Source organism: Oryzias latipes, chromosome 14 (assembly GCF_053564925.1).
Source record: "Oryzias latipes strain Hd-rR chromosome 14, Olatipes_Hd-rR_3.1".
Taxonomy (NCBI): Eukaryota; Metazoa; Chordata; class Actinopteri; order Beloniformes; family Adrianichthyidae; genus Oryzias; species Oryzias latipes.
In genome coordinates this window covers 9,782,566-9,800,973 of record NC_136250.1, presented here as the reverse complement: position 1 = coordinate 9,800,973, position 18,408 = coordinate 9,782,566, and the positions used below count along the sequence as shown (strand labels likewise).

At 39.2% G+C, this 18,408-nt stretch overlaps 1 protein-coding gene across 1 annotated transcript; it reads right to left on the bottom strand.

Moving 5' to 3' along the window:
* Window positions 1–1,195: 1,195 nt before the first annotated feature.
* On the bottom strand, window positions 1,196–18,378 carry supt6h (SPT6 homolog, histone chaperone and transcription elongation factor). The gene is made up of 37 exons (XM_023962192.2): window positions 18,080–18,378; window positions 16,977–17,087; window positions 16,727–16,897; window positions 14,757–14,830; window positions 14,446–14,623; window positions 14,236–14,317; window positions 13,791–14,040; window positions 13,460–13,561; window positions 13,252–13,365; window positions 13,070–13,159; window positions 12,796–12,938; window positions 12,494–12,639; window positions 12,311–12,418; window positions 11,933–12,213; window positions 11,243–11,397; window positions 10,170–10,365; window positions 9,861–10,000; window positions 9,642–9,759; window positions 9,265–9,341; window positions 8,946–9,081; window positions 8,642–8,779; window positions 8,396–8,563; window positions 8,176–8,303; window positions 7,874–8,081; window positions 7,538–7,685; window positions 7,124–7,266; window positions 6,892–7,032; window positions 6,493–6,688; window positions 6,187–6,332; window positions 6,005–6,097; window positions 5,632–5,745; window positions 5,391–5,515; window positions 3,945–4,057; window positions 3,796–3,873; window positions 3,548–3,723; window positions 3,055–3,323; window positions 1,196–2,846 (listed from the first exon to the last, which is right to left on the bottom strand). Exons 2-37 carry the CDS (start codon window positions 17,074–17,076, stop codon window positions 2,648–2,650), a joined length of 5,244 nt encoding a protein of 1,747 aa, XP_023817960.1. The 5' UTR covers window positions 17,077–17,087; window positions 18,080–18,378; the 3' UTR covers window positions 1,196–2,647.
* Between the last annotated feature and the right edge of the window lie 30 nt (window positions 18,379–18,408).

The following is an 18,408-nucleotide window of genomic DNA, read 5'->3' as shown; positions in this document are numbered from 1 at the left end:
TGCCTTACATTAAAAGGTAAAAATAGCGACATCATGATACTGCCTCCACCGTGCTGTACAAAACTGCTGCTTGACTTGCATCTCCTCAAAACGACAAATGAAGGTCTGTCTAATACATTTGAATAAAACAACATGTAGAATATTCAACCTTTCATTCCTGATTGCTCTGGTTTTGCTGTTCAGACTTCAAACCTTAAATCAGTTCTACTGATTTGGTGATTCATAAACTACTTGACTAGAAGTCAAAATAAAGTTGATTTAAAGATGAGATTTAGAAGTCATCTGTGCCATTTAAAAATTGTTATGTTCCCAATAAGACCTCTGAACTTTTAAAATAAAAAATACAAAATCTAATCTCTTGACAAGAATCTGGGTATTTTTTAAGCTGTTTTAATTTTAAGATAGAATGTTTAGATCTTTAACAAACTTTAGATTTTAACTCCTCCTCACTCTAATGGCAGTTATTTAAGCTGTCGATTAAACAAATGCAGCAATGTTTTGCATTTATTATATTGCTAGTAGTTTTATAGAAGTGATTTATAGTTTTGTTTTTTGGATATTAGCAATGAGAGAAAATGTTTTTCTAAAAATATGAATTTATTTCTTTTGACAGACGCTCGTGTGACTGCCTTATAAAATAAGACCTCTTATGCCACACAGGATCATCCCGCTGCAGTAAAAGTACTCCAATAAAAATGTAAAAAAAAAAAACTCAAGTCAAAAACTGCATTTTTATGTGTCAGTCTTTACTTTTCCTTACTAACTAATGCTGTTGATCTGAATATATGTTGGTGTATGGTCCAAAAATAAATATCAAAATATCAACATATATTTTAGTACAGACACGAAACATTGTTGAGCAGCTTATGAGGATGTGTTTTAAACTTTTTTCCTAATTATAAACAAAGCTTACCTTTTATCAATGTTCTACTCAGTATTTGAAATAGGTGTCAGCAGTAGTATTACAAACAACACATTTTTATTTAACTGTTTTTGGACCACCTGAGTCATCAATCAATAAACCAAACTAACTCAGATTAAATCTGTGCTTCAGTTCTGGAGCTACAACAGATCCCCCCACATGTGGCTTTGGAGCCTCAGGTTGCAGATTAGTCCATCTAAATTCTGTTTTTCTGTTTCCAAAGTTTGAATGAGTTGTGTGGCTAGTTATAGTCGGATTAGCAAGACCGACACATTTGGTTTACTAGGAACACTTTTATTAAAGGGATCACAGGTAGAAAAGACCGTCAGCCAGGCAGACACCTACATCAGTGACTGCTGACAATCAGTCAGACAGGTTGCAGGATTTTCAGTTTTTAGGTATAAGCCAGCGTGTCGCCTCATGTAAAAACAATATGCGTTTCAACCAACCATGATGCTCTGTACACTGGTACCAAAAGCACACGTTAAATACCAGGGCTGCTTGTTTACACTGTGGCACAGCAAAACAAAAGTGAACTCATGAGGCCAGCAGAGGCATTCAACGTCCAAATGACAGACAGATTTATCATCGTTTTCTAAATGAACTGCGTGCAGTTTAAAATGTTACTGAGCTAACTATATAAACATAATGGGATGAAGTCAGTCTAATAGGATCTTCAGCTGATAGTCGTCACAAAAACAGGAGCTCGCCCACACCACTCCGCTTCAGTTTCACTGCTGCAGCGGTCAATTACTCTCGTCGTACCAGTGAGATCCAGCAATTGTGTTTGAAATAACATCCAAAACATGCCGAATGTGACCTAAGATCAGACAAAAAATGATGGCTGCCCCTGCAAAGACAGCACTGTCCAACACTGCTGCTTCACAAACATCTGGCAAAACCTTGAACTGATGTGTCCTCACATTCATGCACACACGTTCAAAAGCAACCACTGTACTTATTGTGGCCACCGCCAACACATTAGCAGCTATCTACAGCAGTTGTCTGACCATAACACAGCATGTATTGCAGGTTTCTTCTTTTAACCCCCCTGTGCCTGTATGAGTCTGTACATTTACCTGTGTGTTTGACATGTGTGAGCAGTGGAGTCTTTATGGTTCAAACAGGAAAAAAAAAGTCTTTATTCATTATGATGTTCATTATGATGCACGCAATACAAAAACAAACGTTTTCTGATTGGCTTTGCAAAGAGCTGCTTTGGCCAAAACTCCACCAACCAACCCCCCCCCCCCCCCCCCCCCCCCCCCCGCTGTCAAATCCACTGAAGGGCCAAACTAAGCCCAAACGCAAAAACAAAGGTGTTAGGACAGCTTGCCTGTCAGTGTCTGTGTAGGTCCATTTCCTTTATGTAACGAATACTTCAAGTTCTTGTTTTATTGTACTGCCATTTCAAATGACAAACAGTGTTATGTCGAGTATGCAAAATACTATGCAGCCAGTGCAGATTGGCAGGGGCTTAAAGAAATAAAGCTTTTGGTATGAAAGTGGCGACCAGGAGGACAGAGGACAGGAAGGAGTTGACGTGAACCTTGATACCAGACGGATTCGCTAGGATATCAGAAGGTGAAGAGTGGATGACATGGACGTCGGTGGGAGGCGTTTGATGGTTTGTGGTAGAGGAGATGGGACGAGAGCCTATCCAAGTGAGGTGGGACAAAGGATGAAGGTGGGTAGGGGGGGGTTGTGTGTACCCCCCTATGTGTCCTATCGGTCCATTTCATCCAGCAGGGGCGTGGCATCTCCAGTAATAGACATGGGTGTGCTTTCGATCATGGGGCTGGGGGACGGTCGTGGGGTCATCCTTGTGGCTTTCTTTCGCCCCTCGGCCTCTTTCTCCTTCAGCCACTGCTCGGCCATCTTTCCCCAGTCCACTGCTGAGGAGTTGCTGCCGCTGCTGCTCGGCCTGCAGGGAAAAGGGGAGGAGTTTTAATCCATGACAAAGCAAGTGCAGGACTAGCACCTCCAAGTGGCACAACACTGCAACAATCAAATGTTTTTTTCGGACAAAAAGGTGATTTCAGTATTCAAATTCTATTTATTTATCTACCAATCAACCAATCATATATTTTTCATATATATTCCTACCAAACAAAAACATTCCCCTCTCTTACTTTGGCTGTGGTTGCGGCTGCTGCTGCTGCTGTTGCGGCGTGCGTCCTCTGGATGACGTGGAGGATGACGGCGTTCCTGAAGAGTGGCCGTGATGGCTGCTGTGAGGAGCGTGGCTGTGATGTGGGAGGTGTTGGTGGTGTGCGTGAGAAGACTGAGGGGTGGAGCCGGGGTACTGTGGGGTGCCCAGGGCCTGCTGGCTGGGCGTGGTGTAGGAGTAGCTGGGGGTCATCATGGGTGTGGCTATGGGCTGCTGAGGTGTAGCGAACACCTACAAAAAACAAGAAAAGCCGGTATTATTGTTTTGGTAAAATGAAAAAACATCTTTAATGCTTTGTTTTCCTCTAGTTTTTTCGTATTTCAGTCACCAAAAAACTTTATCGCACAAACTTAGGTAAAAATCTCGTCTCTTTAATGAAATCTGATCAAATGTAATCAAAGGCAGATTCTGAAGTTTTTATGAAATGTTCATAAATGAAGGTTTTGGTTCCTCACATGGTAAGCAGAGGAGCTGCCTCCCCCTCCTGTGCTCCCACCATATCCATACTGGCTGGAGCCCCACTGTGCCGGGGTGGTGTTGGGGTTTTGGCCCTGGCCTGTGACTGCAGCGATGGCGCTGAACATTTGTGAGGTCATGTTTCTTGGAAGTGCGTTGACGGCTCGTGTTAAGTCTGAGGGCAGAGACGGGTTTAGATCAGAAAAGGGAAAGACCTGTGGACGGTGAACTACAGAACCAAGCTCACCTGCAATGTTGATATTAGCCGGGGTGGCGTTCAGAGACGCAGGTGTTCTTGTCCGACTGCTATTGCTGGGAGTGACGCCTTGGATGGGAGAGAACAGATAAGATTTGTGTCTACGGCAAATATCAACATGGAATGAAGGGCGTAAATACCTGGCACAGGCTCTTGGTAATGGTCCTTAAACCAACGGAAAAGTCCGTTTACAGTAGGAAATATCTGAGAGCGATATCTGAAACCATCCGGGGTGATGGTCACATACTCAATCCTGAAAAAAAGAGGAAAAAATATTTACAAAAACTCTACAAAAACTACTTCCATATCAAAGTTACTTGTTTGGTTTACAGCAGTGGTCCCCAACCCCCCACCAGTAAGGGTCTGTGGGCCACTTGGTATCGGGCCAAGACAAATATATGCAGACGCTAACTTTGATTATTTCCATTTTGTGTATTTTCTGATAGGAAAGGAAGTTTTATTTTGGAAATCAACCGGATTCTGTTCACCACATCAGTCTGTCATGACGTGCCTTTAAGCAGCTGCTCGGACTGATAAGTTTGCAGCTCAACACTTAAAAGCTAATCAAAACCAAACAATTAAACATACCGGTATTTGGAAAGTTTCTTTGGGTAGAAAAGAGCCAGTGAGGAAACCAAATAAGAGTATTTAAATAAATAAAAAAATAAAGCTGCTGTTTACAGACAAAACCAGGAGTCTCCCTCCAAATACAAATGTATCCAGACAGTTGTTTTCATGTACCAGAAGCCGCTCTCTTCCCAAATTTGCAGGGACTAACTTTTGAATTTTTCACACACGCAGATAATAAAGATGCAGACACGGTGCATTCCTGTTTATATTATATAATTAAAAAATTCCAGTTTTATGACGGTTTATTTTGCTTTATTTATCCATCATTAAAATCGAGACGCTACTGAAGTTAGCGTCCGGTTGTTAGCATCCACTTTGATGTAAAAGGCTAAATTTTTCATCACAAAGTTTAAGTTTAAACCAGCCACAAACATTTTACAGAGAATGAAGATCCAATCAACTAAAGTTATTTCTGATTTGTGGAAACTATTAAAAGGGACATTTATGAATTTTCCTTGAATTAGGGGAAATTAGGAAGGCATCTGTTAAGAAACGTGAGCAAAGACAATGATGTAAAATAAATGCACAATGAACCAGACTTTATGTAAAAACTAAATGTGATACATCTTTTGGCCCTAAAAGATGCTTTGAAACAACTTCTACAAATCAACAACTTTGTTTCAATTAATCTTTGTCATTTTTTTTTGTTTTAACAAAAATCTATTAATATTTTCAGATTAGTTTTTTTTTTTAAATTAAATTTCTCGTAGTCGCATTTCAAATTGAAAAATTGCTTAAAAATATTAAATGCAAGAATTTTGTCTGTGAAAATATTGTTTGGTATCAAACCGGGCCGTGGCCTGAAAAAGGTTGGAGACCACTGGTTTACAGAAAACAAAATGATCCGGATTAGAAAATCTTTACAGCCGTAGAGAAAAAACTAACAAGATATACAATTTTTAAAAAATATTTGCATGTTTATATATAAAAAAAAGGAGGGAAAAAAATCAACTCACCGAGGTTTTCCACGGGGTTGGTAGCCTAAAATGAATTTTCCAGGTAGATCTTTACACGCAGAAATAAAGTATGGAATAAAGGTAGGCTTCTCCCTCTTTGTCTTGATTAACGCCTCTTCCATTTTCTATGAAGGAGGGGGAAAAAAAGTTAAGCTACAGAAAGAAAACTCGTGAGAGTTAAAGCTCTTGGTTTTATTTTTCAACATGAAAAACTACTTTAATCTGTAATATCAGTGGATACCTCTCTACTTCCCCCGTTACAATCCTGGAAGTACTTGTGTCCGAGCAGATCTCGTGCAAAAGAGGCCATCGGCTGAATGTAGCGAGCAATTATTTCATCCAGATCTTCAAATTCCTGAAGAGAAACAAAAATATGTTCATATTGTTCCTTTGATAGGTTTGATTATCAAGCACAGAAAGAAAACGACTAACTGCAAAGATGCCTGTTGGCTGGTTTTTATAGCATGATTACAGCAAATGACTGCTTTTCTCATGGAATTTGTGATGCTTTAGCAGCAAGCAGAATGTTTTTCAAAACTAGTTAGTTTTTGAATGCCAAGAAATTTTCAATGTGCTGAACTTCTAAGTTTAGGCTGGAAAAGAACACAACTCACTTCATTGTTGATCCAGAGGGTGTGTCCTAAACTAAATGCATTTTCTTTGCCTTCTTCTCTCACATCCACGTGCTGATAGATTCCATCGGCCACCTACAAAACACACGTGACAAAACATACGGAGGAAAACGGCTGCTCTTTTTTCTTTTTTGGTACTTTTTTCAGACTTGTAGCTTTCTTACTTTCCAGGTGACTGTCAGGTGGTTCTCCCCTTTGCTACTCGGCCGGATGATCAAGTCTCCCTGGTCCAGAGTCTCCATCATCTTCTCAGCCTGGTTGAAACTGATGTTGTGGAAGTTGGGATGGGCGATCACACGCTTTATATATGCTGAGAAAAGGAAAAGGATAACACCTAAAATGACTGATGTGTAGTTTAAAGTAGAGTCTCAGGTTAGACAAAAAATATAAAAAGCAGCAATTTTCCTATTTGTGAAACTTGCCTCATAAAACAAAAACATTTAAAGGTGCGAGTGTGTTTTCAAACTAACGTGTTCTTTGCTGTTTCTTTTTGAGCTCCTCGTCATGCTTCTGGTCCTCAGCTTCTGTGTCAAAATCGTAGTAGGTGTCTTTAGGAAGCTTCCACTCGTTGTTCTTGTCCATCAGGTCTGAGGTGCGGCACGTGAGATCCACGCTGAACTTCTCAATGTCGATTTTCATTATGCGGCAGTGGACGGTCATGCCCACCTGAAGGACGAGGAGCAGGACAGATACAAGCATGTCATTCAAATTGAATAAATGATTAATGAAAAGCACCAATAAAAAACATATATAGTTTGTGCTGACATTACAAGACTGTTTAAATGGACGGAGTGTGTTAGCTCATGTAGATGAATCCTCTCACTGCCGGTGCTTTGCTCTCCTCACCACAATAACAGAGAACACTTCACCTTCACTCTTTCTTCTGGGTGTTTGACCACTTTGTCACTGAGGAACTTTGTGGGAATGAAGCCTTGGACACCATTGTCTAATCTGCTCCGCACCCCAATAGCTTGTCCAGGACACGAGCCGCTGTCAAAGTGATTCCACACCTAAACAAAGGGCAGAAAACCAAAAGGAAAGACTCTCATCTGTATCAGCTCAACTGGATCACCGAAAGAAGGAAACTCTGGTGCTTCGTACCTCGCTCAGCTCGGGAAAATTGTCCTGCTGGCAGAACGGACACTGCCACAGACCTGTGGCATCGTTACGAATGGCCTGGTCATAACTCTCTCCTTGAGGCCGTCTGTGAGCAATACCCGTCACAATGCTGGTGATCAGCTTTCCTGTTAGAGAAAAGAAAAAGGAAAAAAACATTTAACTTTTTACAACACCACCATACAAATATTTATTTCTGACCCTGCAAAATGGAAGGGAATTTAGAAGTTATGCAACATAAATAATTGCCAGTTGAAACTTTATTAAATGTATTATAGTATTAAGGCAATTGTACTACACTGTATGAAAAAGAAACAAATAAAAAGCTGATGTAGCAAGATTCTACAGGGGTTTGTTCCTCTTTGGTGAGTTTAGGGGAGGAGGTGTTCTTGTGTTTACCAATATAAAAGGTCTCAGGAGTCTCCTTGGTCAGCATGTTGAAGACCTCCTCAGTGTTCGGCACTCTGTAAAGAACTCTGAGGTCTTTGTACCTGCAGCTCAGCTCTGCACGGATGTCATACAGAGTAATTCCCTTGTTGCCGTAACCCTACAAAAAACAAATAAAGCTCCAATTTTAGTAAAATAGTTATTTTCAGGCTCTGGAAAACTTAACATTAAGGTAAACATCTTTTGTTTGTCTGCAACACAAAATGTAACAATCAAAAGAGAAGACTTTACAGCTGTAAATAATGTAAAAGCAGAACGTATGAGGTATAATTGAAGTCATAAACACACCTGTCTCTCAAGCTCTTCTGCAAAGGCGTCCAGGTCCAGATCTTTGAGACGTTCTGGATTCTCTAAGATCTCCTCCAAAGCCCCGGCTGGATTTGCGTCTTCTGCAGACTCATCATACTCGAGGGCGTCTACAGCCATCTTGCGAGCCCACTCATAGGTCTCAGGGTGGACACGAGAACCATCCAGAACCTCAATGTATGAGTCCGTGCTGTTCGTTAAGGTTAAGATAAAAAAAAGATTTATTACGAAAAAAAATACATCTGGCAAAAACCAATAAACACTGAACGATCTAAGGTAGAAACCTGTCTCCAAGTGATGCCGTGTCGATTTTGATGAAACCAGCACAGTTGATGAAAACTTTCGGCCCCATGTGACACATTGTGACGAGCTGTGTTCTGTTTTCAAGTCGAGTGTTGTTCTGCTTTAAAATCTGCACAAAACAAAGAAAAATGGTCCTTCAGCTCAAGAACAATAAGAAACACGAATGTCATTCAGGTTGCTCATCTGAGCACGCATTAATACCTTAAGAAGGTGGGAACCCTTTCTTGATCCCAGACCACAGACGTACTGAACCAGGCTCTGAGTGTGAGGATGGGCGATGGCCCTGTTCACATCCACTCCAACCTCATTCACACGGTTGATGAACTCACAGTAAAGAGCGGAGAGCAAATCCTCCTTCACCACATGTTCCTGAGAAACAACACTGCTTTCACTAAGATGAACATTAAAGAGCACCAAATTAGAATTTCATAAAAACACGAATCCCACCTGTAGTGGGTGCAGCTTTAGGCAGAGGATGTCCTCATCTGTGCTGCAGACTTGAGCGTACTCCAGCAATGGATCCTGGATCTTCCTGGCTATTGACACCGCCTGTCTCAGCAAGGGCGGGTAATCCCTGAAATCATTCTTCAGAAAAATTGAAGAAATAAATCAAATGAAAAACTGTAGGTTCGAAACAAAGAGAGCTGACACTTGTAAGAGGAAGATTTGAAAAATGCAGCACCCCAAAATAAAGTAAACAATCATACATGTCTGAAAGATGATTATCATAGAAGAAGAAAAAGAATTTTACCTCAGATTTCTTACTGTTCATGTACAATGTGGCCAATTCATTGTCCACAAGCTCCACTCCCACAGGAGAAAGAGAGGACTCCTGCTCAAGCTCACTGATGGTTCTCTTTATGTCTTCCATGATCATTTGGGCATCTCTGCACACATCAATTATGGTTCATAATTTAAACTAAAGGTTTCAGTTATTCAAACAGATGTTTGTTTGGCTTAAAATCAAGTAAAATTGTGGGATATCTTTCAATACACATGAGTACTTTTCAGATATTGTCCAGCAAAGTATTAGGTTAAACGATGACTGAATAAATGAAAAATATTCTTACCGATTTTCCCCCGCGACAGCTACAACATGAGGCTTTTTACTCGACAAGAACTTCTTAAGATTTTCAATGTCATTGGCCTGAAAATGTCACAAACCAAAGAACGCGTTTCAAGAACACATCAACCAAAAAGTCTAATGTTAAAATAAAAAACATCAAAACGACACGGGTTTAACCCTTGTGCTATCCTATGACCCCACCCTTACACTGACGTGTTATCCCTACCATGACAAAGGATTTCATGTAATCCATGGACACCAGTGAAGATCACAAATCATTGAAGAAAAAAGCTTCAGCGCACCGTCTAGTGGGTCTAGATGACCCAACTCCCATTGTTAAAGTGCCTTGGATAGCACAAGGGTTAAAGAAAGCACCAGTACCTTTTTCTCTCTTTCATCCTCCCTGAAAGCATTTCTTCTCTTCATAAAGTAAGGAAGTCGAAGGAAGTCCACCACTTCTCCTTCTCCATTTATCAGAGCACAAAAAACTGGTGTATCTCTGTCAGGGCAAAGACAACACTGTTACTTTGGCAAATAATAAATGAAATGTACTGAATGGCAAAGCTCCCATGTTTAATGATGGTTCACATAGGGTCGTACCTGCTTGGAGCATAAGCCACACCCAACACCCGAATGCCCTTCCCCTGGCTCTCATCCATCAGGTCATCATCCTCCTCCACCTGCTGATCTGGTCTGTAAGGAGCCACCTTCAGCCAGTTATAGAGCCGACGACAGCAGGACTTCAAACCCAGAACAAAGAGGATTTTAAGCACTTGAAGTTAAAAAAAATGCAAATAGTTTGACTATTTTTAATATTTAACTTTTGGCAACCGTGTTTTTATGCTCAACACTGTTGAAATATCAAGAGAATTAAAAAAAGATATGTTTAGGAAGTGCACGACTGAGTACCCTGACTATGTTCTCTTTGGCCTCGGCAATCAGTTTGCTCTTGAGCTCCTTGGCCATCTGAGGGTAGAGGAACTGATTGAGGGCCCTCTCTATAGCTAAGGTTCGTTGTCTGTTCCACTCTTGGACCTGATGACTGAACTCGTCCCGGTAGTAGAACTGCTTGATTTCATCAAAGTATGTCTGGTCCCCAGCATACCTGGAAAACAGGAGGCGACACAGAGAAAGGAAATCCAGTGAGCATCATCATGGCAGGTGCAAAAGTGAAGGAGTATCACAGTAGTGGCTAAATTATACTGATATAAGTCTAGAAGATTTGAAGGTTTACTATTATGATCTTAACAGGGGAGATAAGCCCATTAATTATTATTATTTTTTAAATGGCGTATACTTATACAGCGCCTTTCTTCCTACAAGGACAAAGCGCTTTACAGTCACGGACCCATTCACCCAGTCACACACACATTCACACACACTTTCACACACTGGTGGTGGCTCCGCTGCCAAACACAGGCGCCCGCATACCACCAGAGGCAAGGTGGGTTCAGTGTCTTGCCCAAGGACTTCGACTCATGGGCGTGCAAGGCGGGAATCGAACCTGCAATCTTACTATCATAGGTCGACCGCCCTACCACTGCACCACGGGCGCTTGTCTTATTTAGCCCACTTGTCTTACTTAGCAGCTGAGTAAACAGATTAGAGCCAAAGGCCTTTTCTGTTGGACAGATTTTACTGTTACAATTGGGGGTCATTTAGCTTCAGACACACATGGTGTATATTTGTATAAACCTCTTTTGTATCTGAGGCTAAACTTTATCTATGTTATATTTGTGTGCATTTCCTTTTGGACCGGATGGAGGAGACTGAGACAGATGGATATTAAATATGGGAGACAAGTGTACACAAAAGAAAAAAGAGGTACAAGAATAGGAGAGGGTAGACTTATAAAAGAGGCAACAAGTTGCCCAAGGTTGATCAATATTACTTTCACGTGTTTATCGAAAGTGCTATAAAAAACATTATAATATTTTAACTAACTAGCATTTTACAAAAGACCCTCATTGGTTTGCACTTACCCTTTAACGCCAATGAGGTCTATGCAGATATCTATAGTAAGAAGTCCTTCTTCCTCAGCCAGACACATTTTCAAGAACTGGTCCCCATTCAGCTCCTTTACGGGCTTGTTTTTCAGATACTTGAAGGAGTAAGCAAAGTGAGCCTCATCTACCTCCTAATAGACAAAAAGAAAAGGAATGTCAAAATGTTGAGTTCTAATAAAGGCCTGTAACTTTTTAATGCATCTTTGTTTTTTAAGACCCACTCCGAACATTCTTTGATCTTTTTTAAGAGCATTCCCAGCGATCTTTTAATTGTGATTATCCTGTTTTTTTTTTTTTACAAAATCCATATTCCGTGTTGTTTTCTAGGACATAGTTTCTGCAGAGTGGCAGTACACCATGACAAATTCAGTTCTATGTTGTTGGTGGAACCGATGGCCCCCCCTTCCCCTTTCCGTTGGTAAGAGTTCGGAGCAGGGAGCCTGTGGCCCGGCCAGCGTATTTTCTACGTCACAAATAAGATTTTTTTTCAAACTGCTTTTTTTGGTCTGCTTTTAAATTTGAATAAAAAAATACTTAGAAATTAAGCTTAATTTTTTTTCCATGTCCTCTGTCATCCGAAAAATGCCACAAGGACATGTTAAGAACACCAAGAACATTTGTCATCTGAGTGGGTCTTTAATTAACCTCTGATGATAACCACCGTACCTTTTTACCCTTCTTTGTGGGTTTGATGTTAATCTTGGCTCTCTCCTGAAAGGTCTGGCGAAGAACATGCCTGACTAGAGGTTCCCGAGCAATTTGCATGGCAACCATATATCTAGTTCCTACCAGCACATTCTCGGGGGTGGAGAACTGACTGCACACATAATCTTTTGCCAGTTCTAAAGGCTCAGCAGGGAACTGCTCTGTCTCGTGACGCTGGTAACTGTCTCTTAAATTCTCTCCAAACTGCTCCGGGGTCAAACCAAACTTTTTAGCCAAGCCGTCTGTAAAAAGAGAAAACCAGCATAAGAAAATTAGGACAGCAGACAATTTTATTAATATCACTAATTTGGCTATATGAAGAAAAAAAAAAAAACTAACCAAGTCCAACACTTTGGCAAATGCTGTACATGTCCCTACGAGATGCCTGCTTGAGGTCAGGGGCTTTCTGTTCCTCCTCTTCTTCAATTTCAAGCTCCTCCTCTTCCCCTTCAGGTCAAATCATTTTCAAATAAGCCAAAAGGAGAAAGCTCTTTTGATTTTCATCACTTCACATGATTTTACCATCTTCTGTCACTTCTCTGATCTTCTTGAGCCTCTTCTTGGTGGATTTAGCAGCGTTTTGCATCTTGGGGATGTCTCGACCGTAATAGAGCAGGAAGTGATTGTACACATCTCCCAGTTCTTCAAGAGTCTGTACATCTTTTAGCCTTTGGAATATTAAAAAAAATAATGATACAATTAAAAAAAAAACATGTCAAAAGGCTTCTTTAATGAAATTTTGTCTTATTTTCTGAGGGCAACTGAAGCTAAACAAGGTTTATAAAGTAACATCTTTCTCAGCCTGCAGTGTGATGTGGTCGCACCTCTCCATGTCAGCCGTGTCTAAAGGACGAACGCCATCAGCCAGGGGCTTGTCAGGGTCAGCAGAGATCTGCTCAAACTGATATGACTGCATCTTTTGGAACAGCCGGGTCAGGTTCTGCTTTCGGGTTCTCAGCTGAGTCCACTAAACAATTTGCAAATCAAGTTAACTACTACCAATCGAAGTGTTTAAGTTTAAGCAAATATTGATGCAAACGTTAAAACATTGATAGAAAAAAAAGTCACAGTAATAAATAAAACAAAATGTGAAAATACCTTCTCATCCCATTGCCACACCTTCCACAGGTCATTGATATTTAGCTCTGGTTCAACATATTCTTTTCTGTAGAAAGCTATAAAGGGGACCTGAAAAAATGTTTAAAAAATGCAAGTTTTTGTCCTCCTTAAGATGAAAACAGTTAAATCCTTAAAAGGTGAATGTTATAAATCTGTGGTACCTCAAATTGTTGATTCCTCATGAAGTTAAGAGCCTCCTTAATCTTGGCAATTGTACTTGGACCCTTTCTGCTGAAATTTGTGGTTGTCCCTCTGTCAAGGTAGTCTGTGCTTTCCTTTAGAGGACAACGTGAGAAAAAGTAATGAGATCTGTTTTAACCACAAGCAATGTTATCATCTCCTGACGTAGCCTAGAGACAGCAGCTGCACCTGCATGGAGATGGTGAGAGTGGAGAAACCATGTCTGAAGATCCACTCGGCTTCTTCTTCCAGCTCATCATCCTCAGCGGGCTTAACAGGAATGGATCGTAACTGAAAGACAAACAAAAAACACATTTAGCAACATTATCAGGTGAATCATTTCTTTTATCTTTATTTAACCAGGTGGGCCATTAGGCACATGTTCTTATTGACAATAACGACCTGGGTTTTTTTGTGAATAAAACTTTCACAACCAAATGTTAGCTTACAAATTCATTTGGAATGTTAAATAAACCCTTAGAATGACTTTTTAAATGTACTAATATACTAAATCACACACCTGGAACCTCTCAGGCATGTCTGTGGATCGAATCTCATTGTCCTGATCAGTCATGTGACTGCTTTCCAGTTCACTGGGCTCATAGATTTCAAAGATGCTCTTTCTTCCCAATCTCCTTTTAGTCTGTTTCTTAGGTCGGTCCCAGCCCTCTTCTTCTGGATCTTCCTCTTCTTCCTCACCTCCTTCATCAACACCAATGTCAGCAAAGTCAAAGTCGCCACCAAAGATTTCCTGGGCTTCTTGGAGGGCTCTGGAGAAAGAGGATTTGAAACACATATTAAAAAACGTACCTTTTTTTTGGGGCTATTCTTTCTTTGTACAGATATTTAGAAATCAAATAGAAAAATTCTGTACATTTTTACTGCCCTTAAATTAATGCCACAAGAATGTGTAGGAATTGAAAATACGAGTAGGTTCTTCTCATTTCAAGTGCTCAAACACTCACGCATCTGTGTATCCAGAGAACTTCTTGCCCCGTTTTTTTGTGATGGGCTGGCCATCATCATCCACAATAAAATCATCTATATCTGCGGAAAGAAAATAAATATAAATTGAACTTCTTCCTCTTATAAAACACACTACAAAGGAGATTCACAACCTTGAAAAAAACATGCTGACATTATTTTAAAGAGATCTAGCAAAACTTTTTTCCAACCTGAGTCCTCCTCTTCTCCTTCCTCCTCATCATCTACAGTCTGGAGGGGCTCGTCCAAAGCCTCGCCTTCCTCCAGATCACCATCACCATCTCCATGAAAAATCTCATCTGCGATCAGGTCCTTCTCATCGTCATCTTCATCCTCGTCAAGTGTTTTGACGCGGTCATATTTCTTCTTCTGCAGTACAAGATAATACATAGTTAGGACAGCTATCAAACGCTCCAAGCTCTCCAAAAGATGCTGTATGTTCAGGACAGCTGGAGTCTAAGGAAAAGGCAGTAGAAATGGAATTTTATTGAGAAATTCTTACCCTCCTTTTCACTTTGACGCCTAAATTTTCCTCAATGAGGTCGAGATCATCATCATCCAGGTAGTCATCATAATCTAGGAAGAAAGTTTGGAAAAACGATCATTGAAGACAAACTTAACATGTAGGATTTATCTCTGAAATGCATCACAATGTTTGTACCTTTAAGCATGCTGTTTGGATTTCAAACCACAACTTTAGTGTCTTAATCAAATTTCTCTGCTTATTGAAACAGATCTGTGATGAGAACAGCTGGGATATCTCTTTACATTCTTAATAGTGACCTTTGGGTCCCTAAATGCCCCATAGCCAAAACATTTAGGTAAATATGCAGGTCTAGCTACTTTGAGTTTTTTTTATTATCAGTGGTAAAAATGGCTCCAAGCATTAGGGTTCCTCTTTTTAGTGACCGATCTGTGAATTCAAACCATGTCATCATTATGTGTTGCAAGATTGTATCGTTATACATGCAAGTTATTCACACAAGTCAAAGACACAATGATGACAAAATATAGAACTGGTTTGAGTTACTTATTGGCTTGATGCCAGCAAAGACACACATGTGGGGTTAGTTTGCTAATAAAACATTTAATCTCAGTCGTGATTTTTCTAGACATTACTGACGGAAAAAAATCCCTAAAATTAGTATCAGATTGATTTAACTTAATTCAAATCGGATAAAGAGCACAACTAACCACACAGAGGAGCATAGATACGAGTGATGCATGAGAAAACTTATGTCAAAATTAAAAAAAAAAACACCACAGAAAAAGCGTTGTCCCCCCTTTAAATTTCCAAATCCTCACAGGACTGTGAATTGCTGAGAATTTTTGGTTGAATTTTTCCACCTTTCAAACCCACAACAAGCACGAAACACTTAGAAGCAGAAGACTTTTTAATAGCCACTGGTGGAACCTGGAGTTGCGCTGAAGATGAGGAAAAGAGATTATTATAAGGCAACTACATTTAGGATATGCTGTGATGCTAAGATCATATATCAGATTGATAAAACATGTGACATGTGAAACTCATGTGATTCCAGGGCATCTATATGTATTTGCACCCCCAGATAAAAATCATTGTAAAAAGAATATATTTTTATCGGTAAAGTCGATAAACAGATTTGTTGTTTGGAGGTTCATGTTAAAGCTCAGCAATTAGTTATTTACCAAACAACTTTTGGGTTAAAGCATTGGTAAAAACACTTCAGAAAAAACAAACACAAAAATATTAATGCAATATGCTGTATTTAGTTTTCACCCTAAAAAAACCCTAAACCCAAACAATTTCAAGAGTTCACTTGTATGGCTCTAATACTTAAACCTATTGTTTACTCGCCTTTTTTTGCTAATACACTGAAAAAGATTTAGACTTATTAACAAGCGTAGCTAATTTACAATTAAATCAATCTTTAATAATAATTATTAAATTATTATTAAAGATGCAATTCATTGTGATAAAAAAACAAAATAAAACATCAAAACAACTACAGGAAAAAAATCTATTGGTCTTTAGGAAAGATCAGTATGTATGTTCTTATTGTGAAAATAAGATTTAGTTTAACAAATATTTCATTAATTCAAGGTGAAAATAAAGTTGTAGATAAAAACAATACATTACAAGAGGAACATTTAGAGGGGTCCAGGTTATTAATTAATTTATATTTTGTATTTTATTAAAAAAAAAAGTACTTCTGTTTTATTTTTCAAGTGAATTCATAATTCTAATATTGACAGTTCTACCTTTGTTGAGCTTATTAACCTATTAAGTGAGAAGTTTTCATGAACAAACAAAATTAATAAAAGATTAAAAAATAAGCGATACTTAACATAATTGTGCAAAATACAAAAAGTTTAATCTAATGGTAAAAGTGTTACTGAACATAAATAATAGAGATACCCAGCTGTAGTTACCACAGGTATCACATACACATGGAGAAAAAAAAAAAAAACATAAAAAGATACTAAACTTACTGCGCTTTTTACGGCGATGTCTCACTTCTTCCTCTGAGTCACTCCCCCCTCCACTTCCACTTTTCGGTGCTTCTTCCTCCTCTTCCCCATCATCATCTCCATCATCAATTAGACCACGCAAGTTCCCATGCTCATCCTGTTCCTCAGGGTTGTCAACATCTTCCTCCTCATCTGTTTTGAATTGACAGGTTCGTGGTGAACACGTTCTCGTACTCCAATTTGGAAAAAAGAAAACAACTTCATTTCTTACCATCTTCTTCCAGAAATCTCTGAGTCTTCTTCGGCTTAAGATCTTTCTCTTCGAGTTCCTCCTCTGATTCCTCTGCTTCGCTATCAATAAAATCTGACATGATAGCCAATCCTGAAAAAATGATGCATAATGTTAAGAACAAAAGCTCACAGTGGAGGCTTGGATGCATGCAAAAAATTAGTAACATCAATTTAACTAGTAAACATTTACTAAACTCTAATTTAACCATCACATAGTATCAATATGTATCACATAACATTTTTTTAAAGGGGCGTGTTTAAACGCTCAATCATCCATGATTGTTGGGAATAAGGGACAGTCACACCAGGAACACATTCTTTGACCGAAAGTCATCTGATCTGATCAGGTGCTGTTATTTATGATTAGATCATAATTCATAAGCAGATATTGTAAATGGGACCGTTGAATAATAATTTGAAGCCGTTAATTTTAAGTTACCTAAAACAGATTATTAAAATTTGGCATTTCTTTTTAAAGCAAAACAAAGATTAAAAATCACAAGATAGTGTTTAACGTCCCTTCGTTGTGTGTGTTTTTTTAAACTCTAACATCTGTGTTATAACAATGAACATAGTGGTACTAGTCTAGATGATGTCGCAATGCGTACACAAAACCCGTGAAGGGGAATTCCCTCACGTATCTAAAAATGACAGTTAATCGTCATTATTTGGATAATAAAAACAAAATTGTAATAGGTTGTTTACTAAAAGAAATTACAGCCATTACATAGAATTATCTGGAAATAAGAATCTACAACGACTTATAAGCTACTAAATGCTAGTTAAGCTAGCAAGTTAGCTCACCACAACGTAAAACAGCGAAGAACGTCCGTATTTCAACAATATATATATATTAAACTCTCAATACATAACATAAAAATGAATATTAAAAAGAAAATAGATTTAAACCAAGTTCACAGCGGCAAAAAACGAAATTAAGGCCGAGTAAATCCTTCTTGGAAATACATTAGCAGTGCAATGCAGTAGCACAGTTAGCTTAAACAAAAACAAGCATCCCTATTTCTGAGAACTGCGTGTTATTTCCAACGAAATGGACACCAAATGGCGTTTATTCTAACTTACAGGTTATCGACTGCTGCTCCAGTCCGAATACAGTAAAAAGAATATCAGCGTCTTTATGTTTTTGTTGCGTTTCGTAGGTTAGACTTGTAAAAAATGGCCGAGAACTAGCGGTGTGTTCCTACGGGTGCGATGACAATTCCGGCGGAACACCAGATTTTGTGACCTCATCAGGCTCTTCTTCGAGTGTGTAAAGCAGGGAGAAACACAGAAACTGCAAACTATTCCCATTTCTACTCTAAAAATAACCTAAACCTGTCACCATCTTGCCTTGAAAATTAAATCATAACATATGTCTACAAAAAGCATAAACATGTTTTCATTTGTTCATC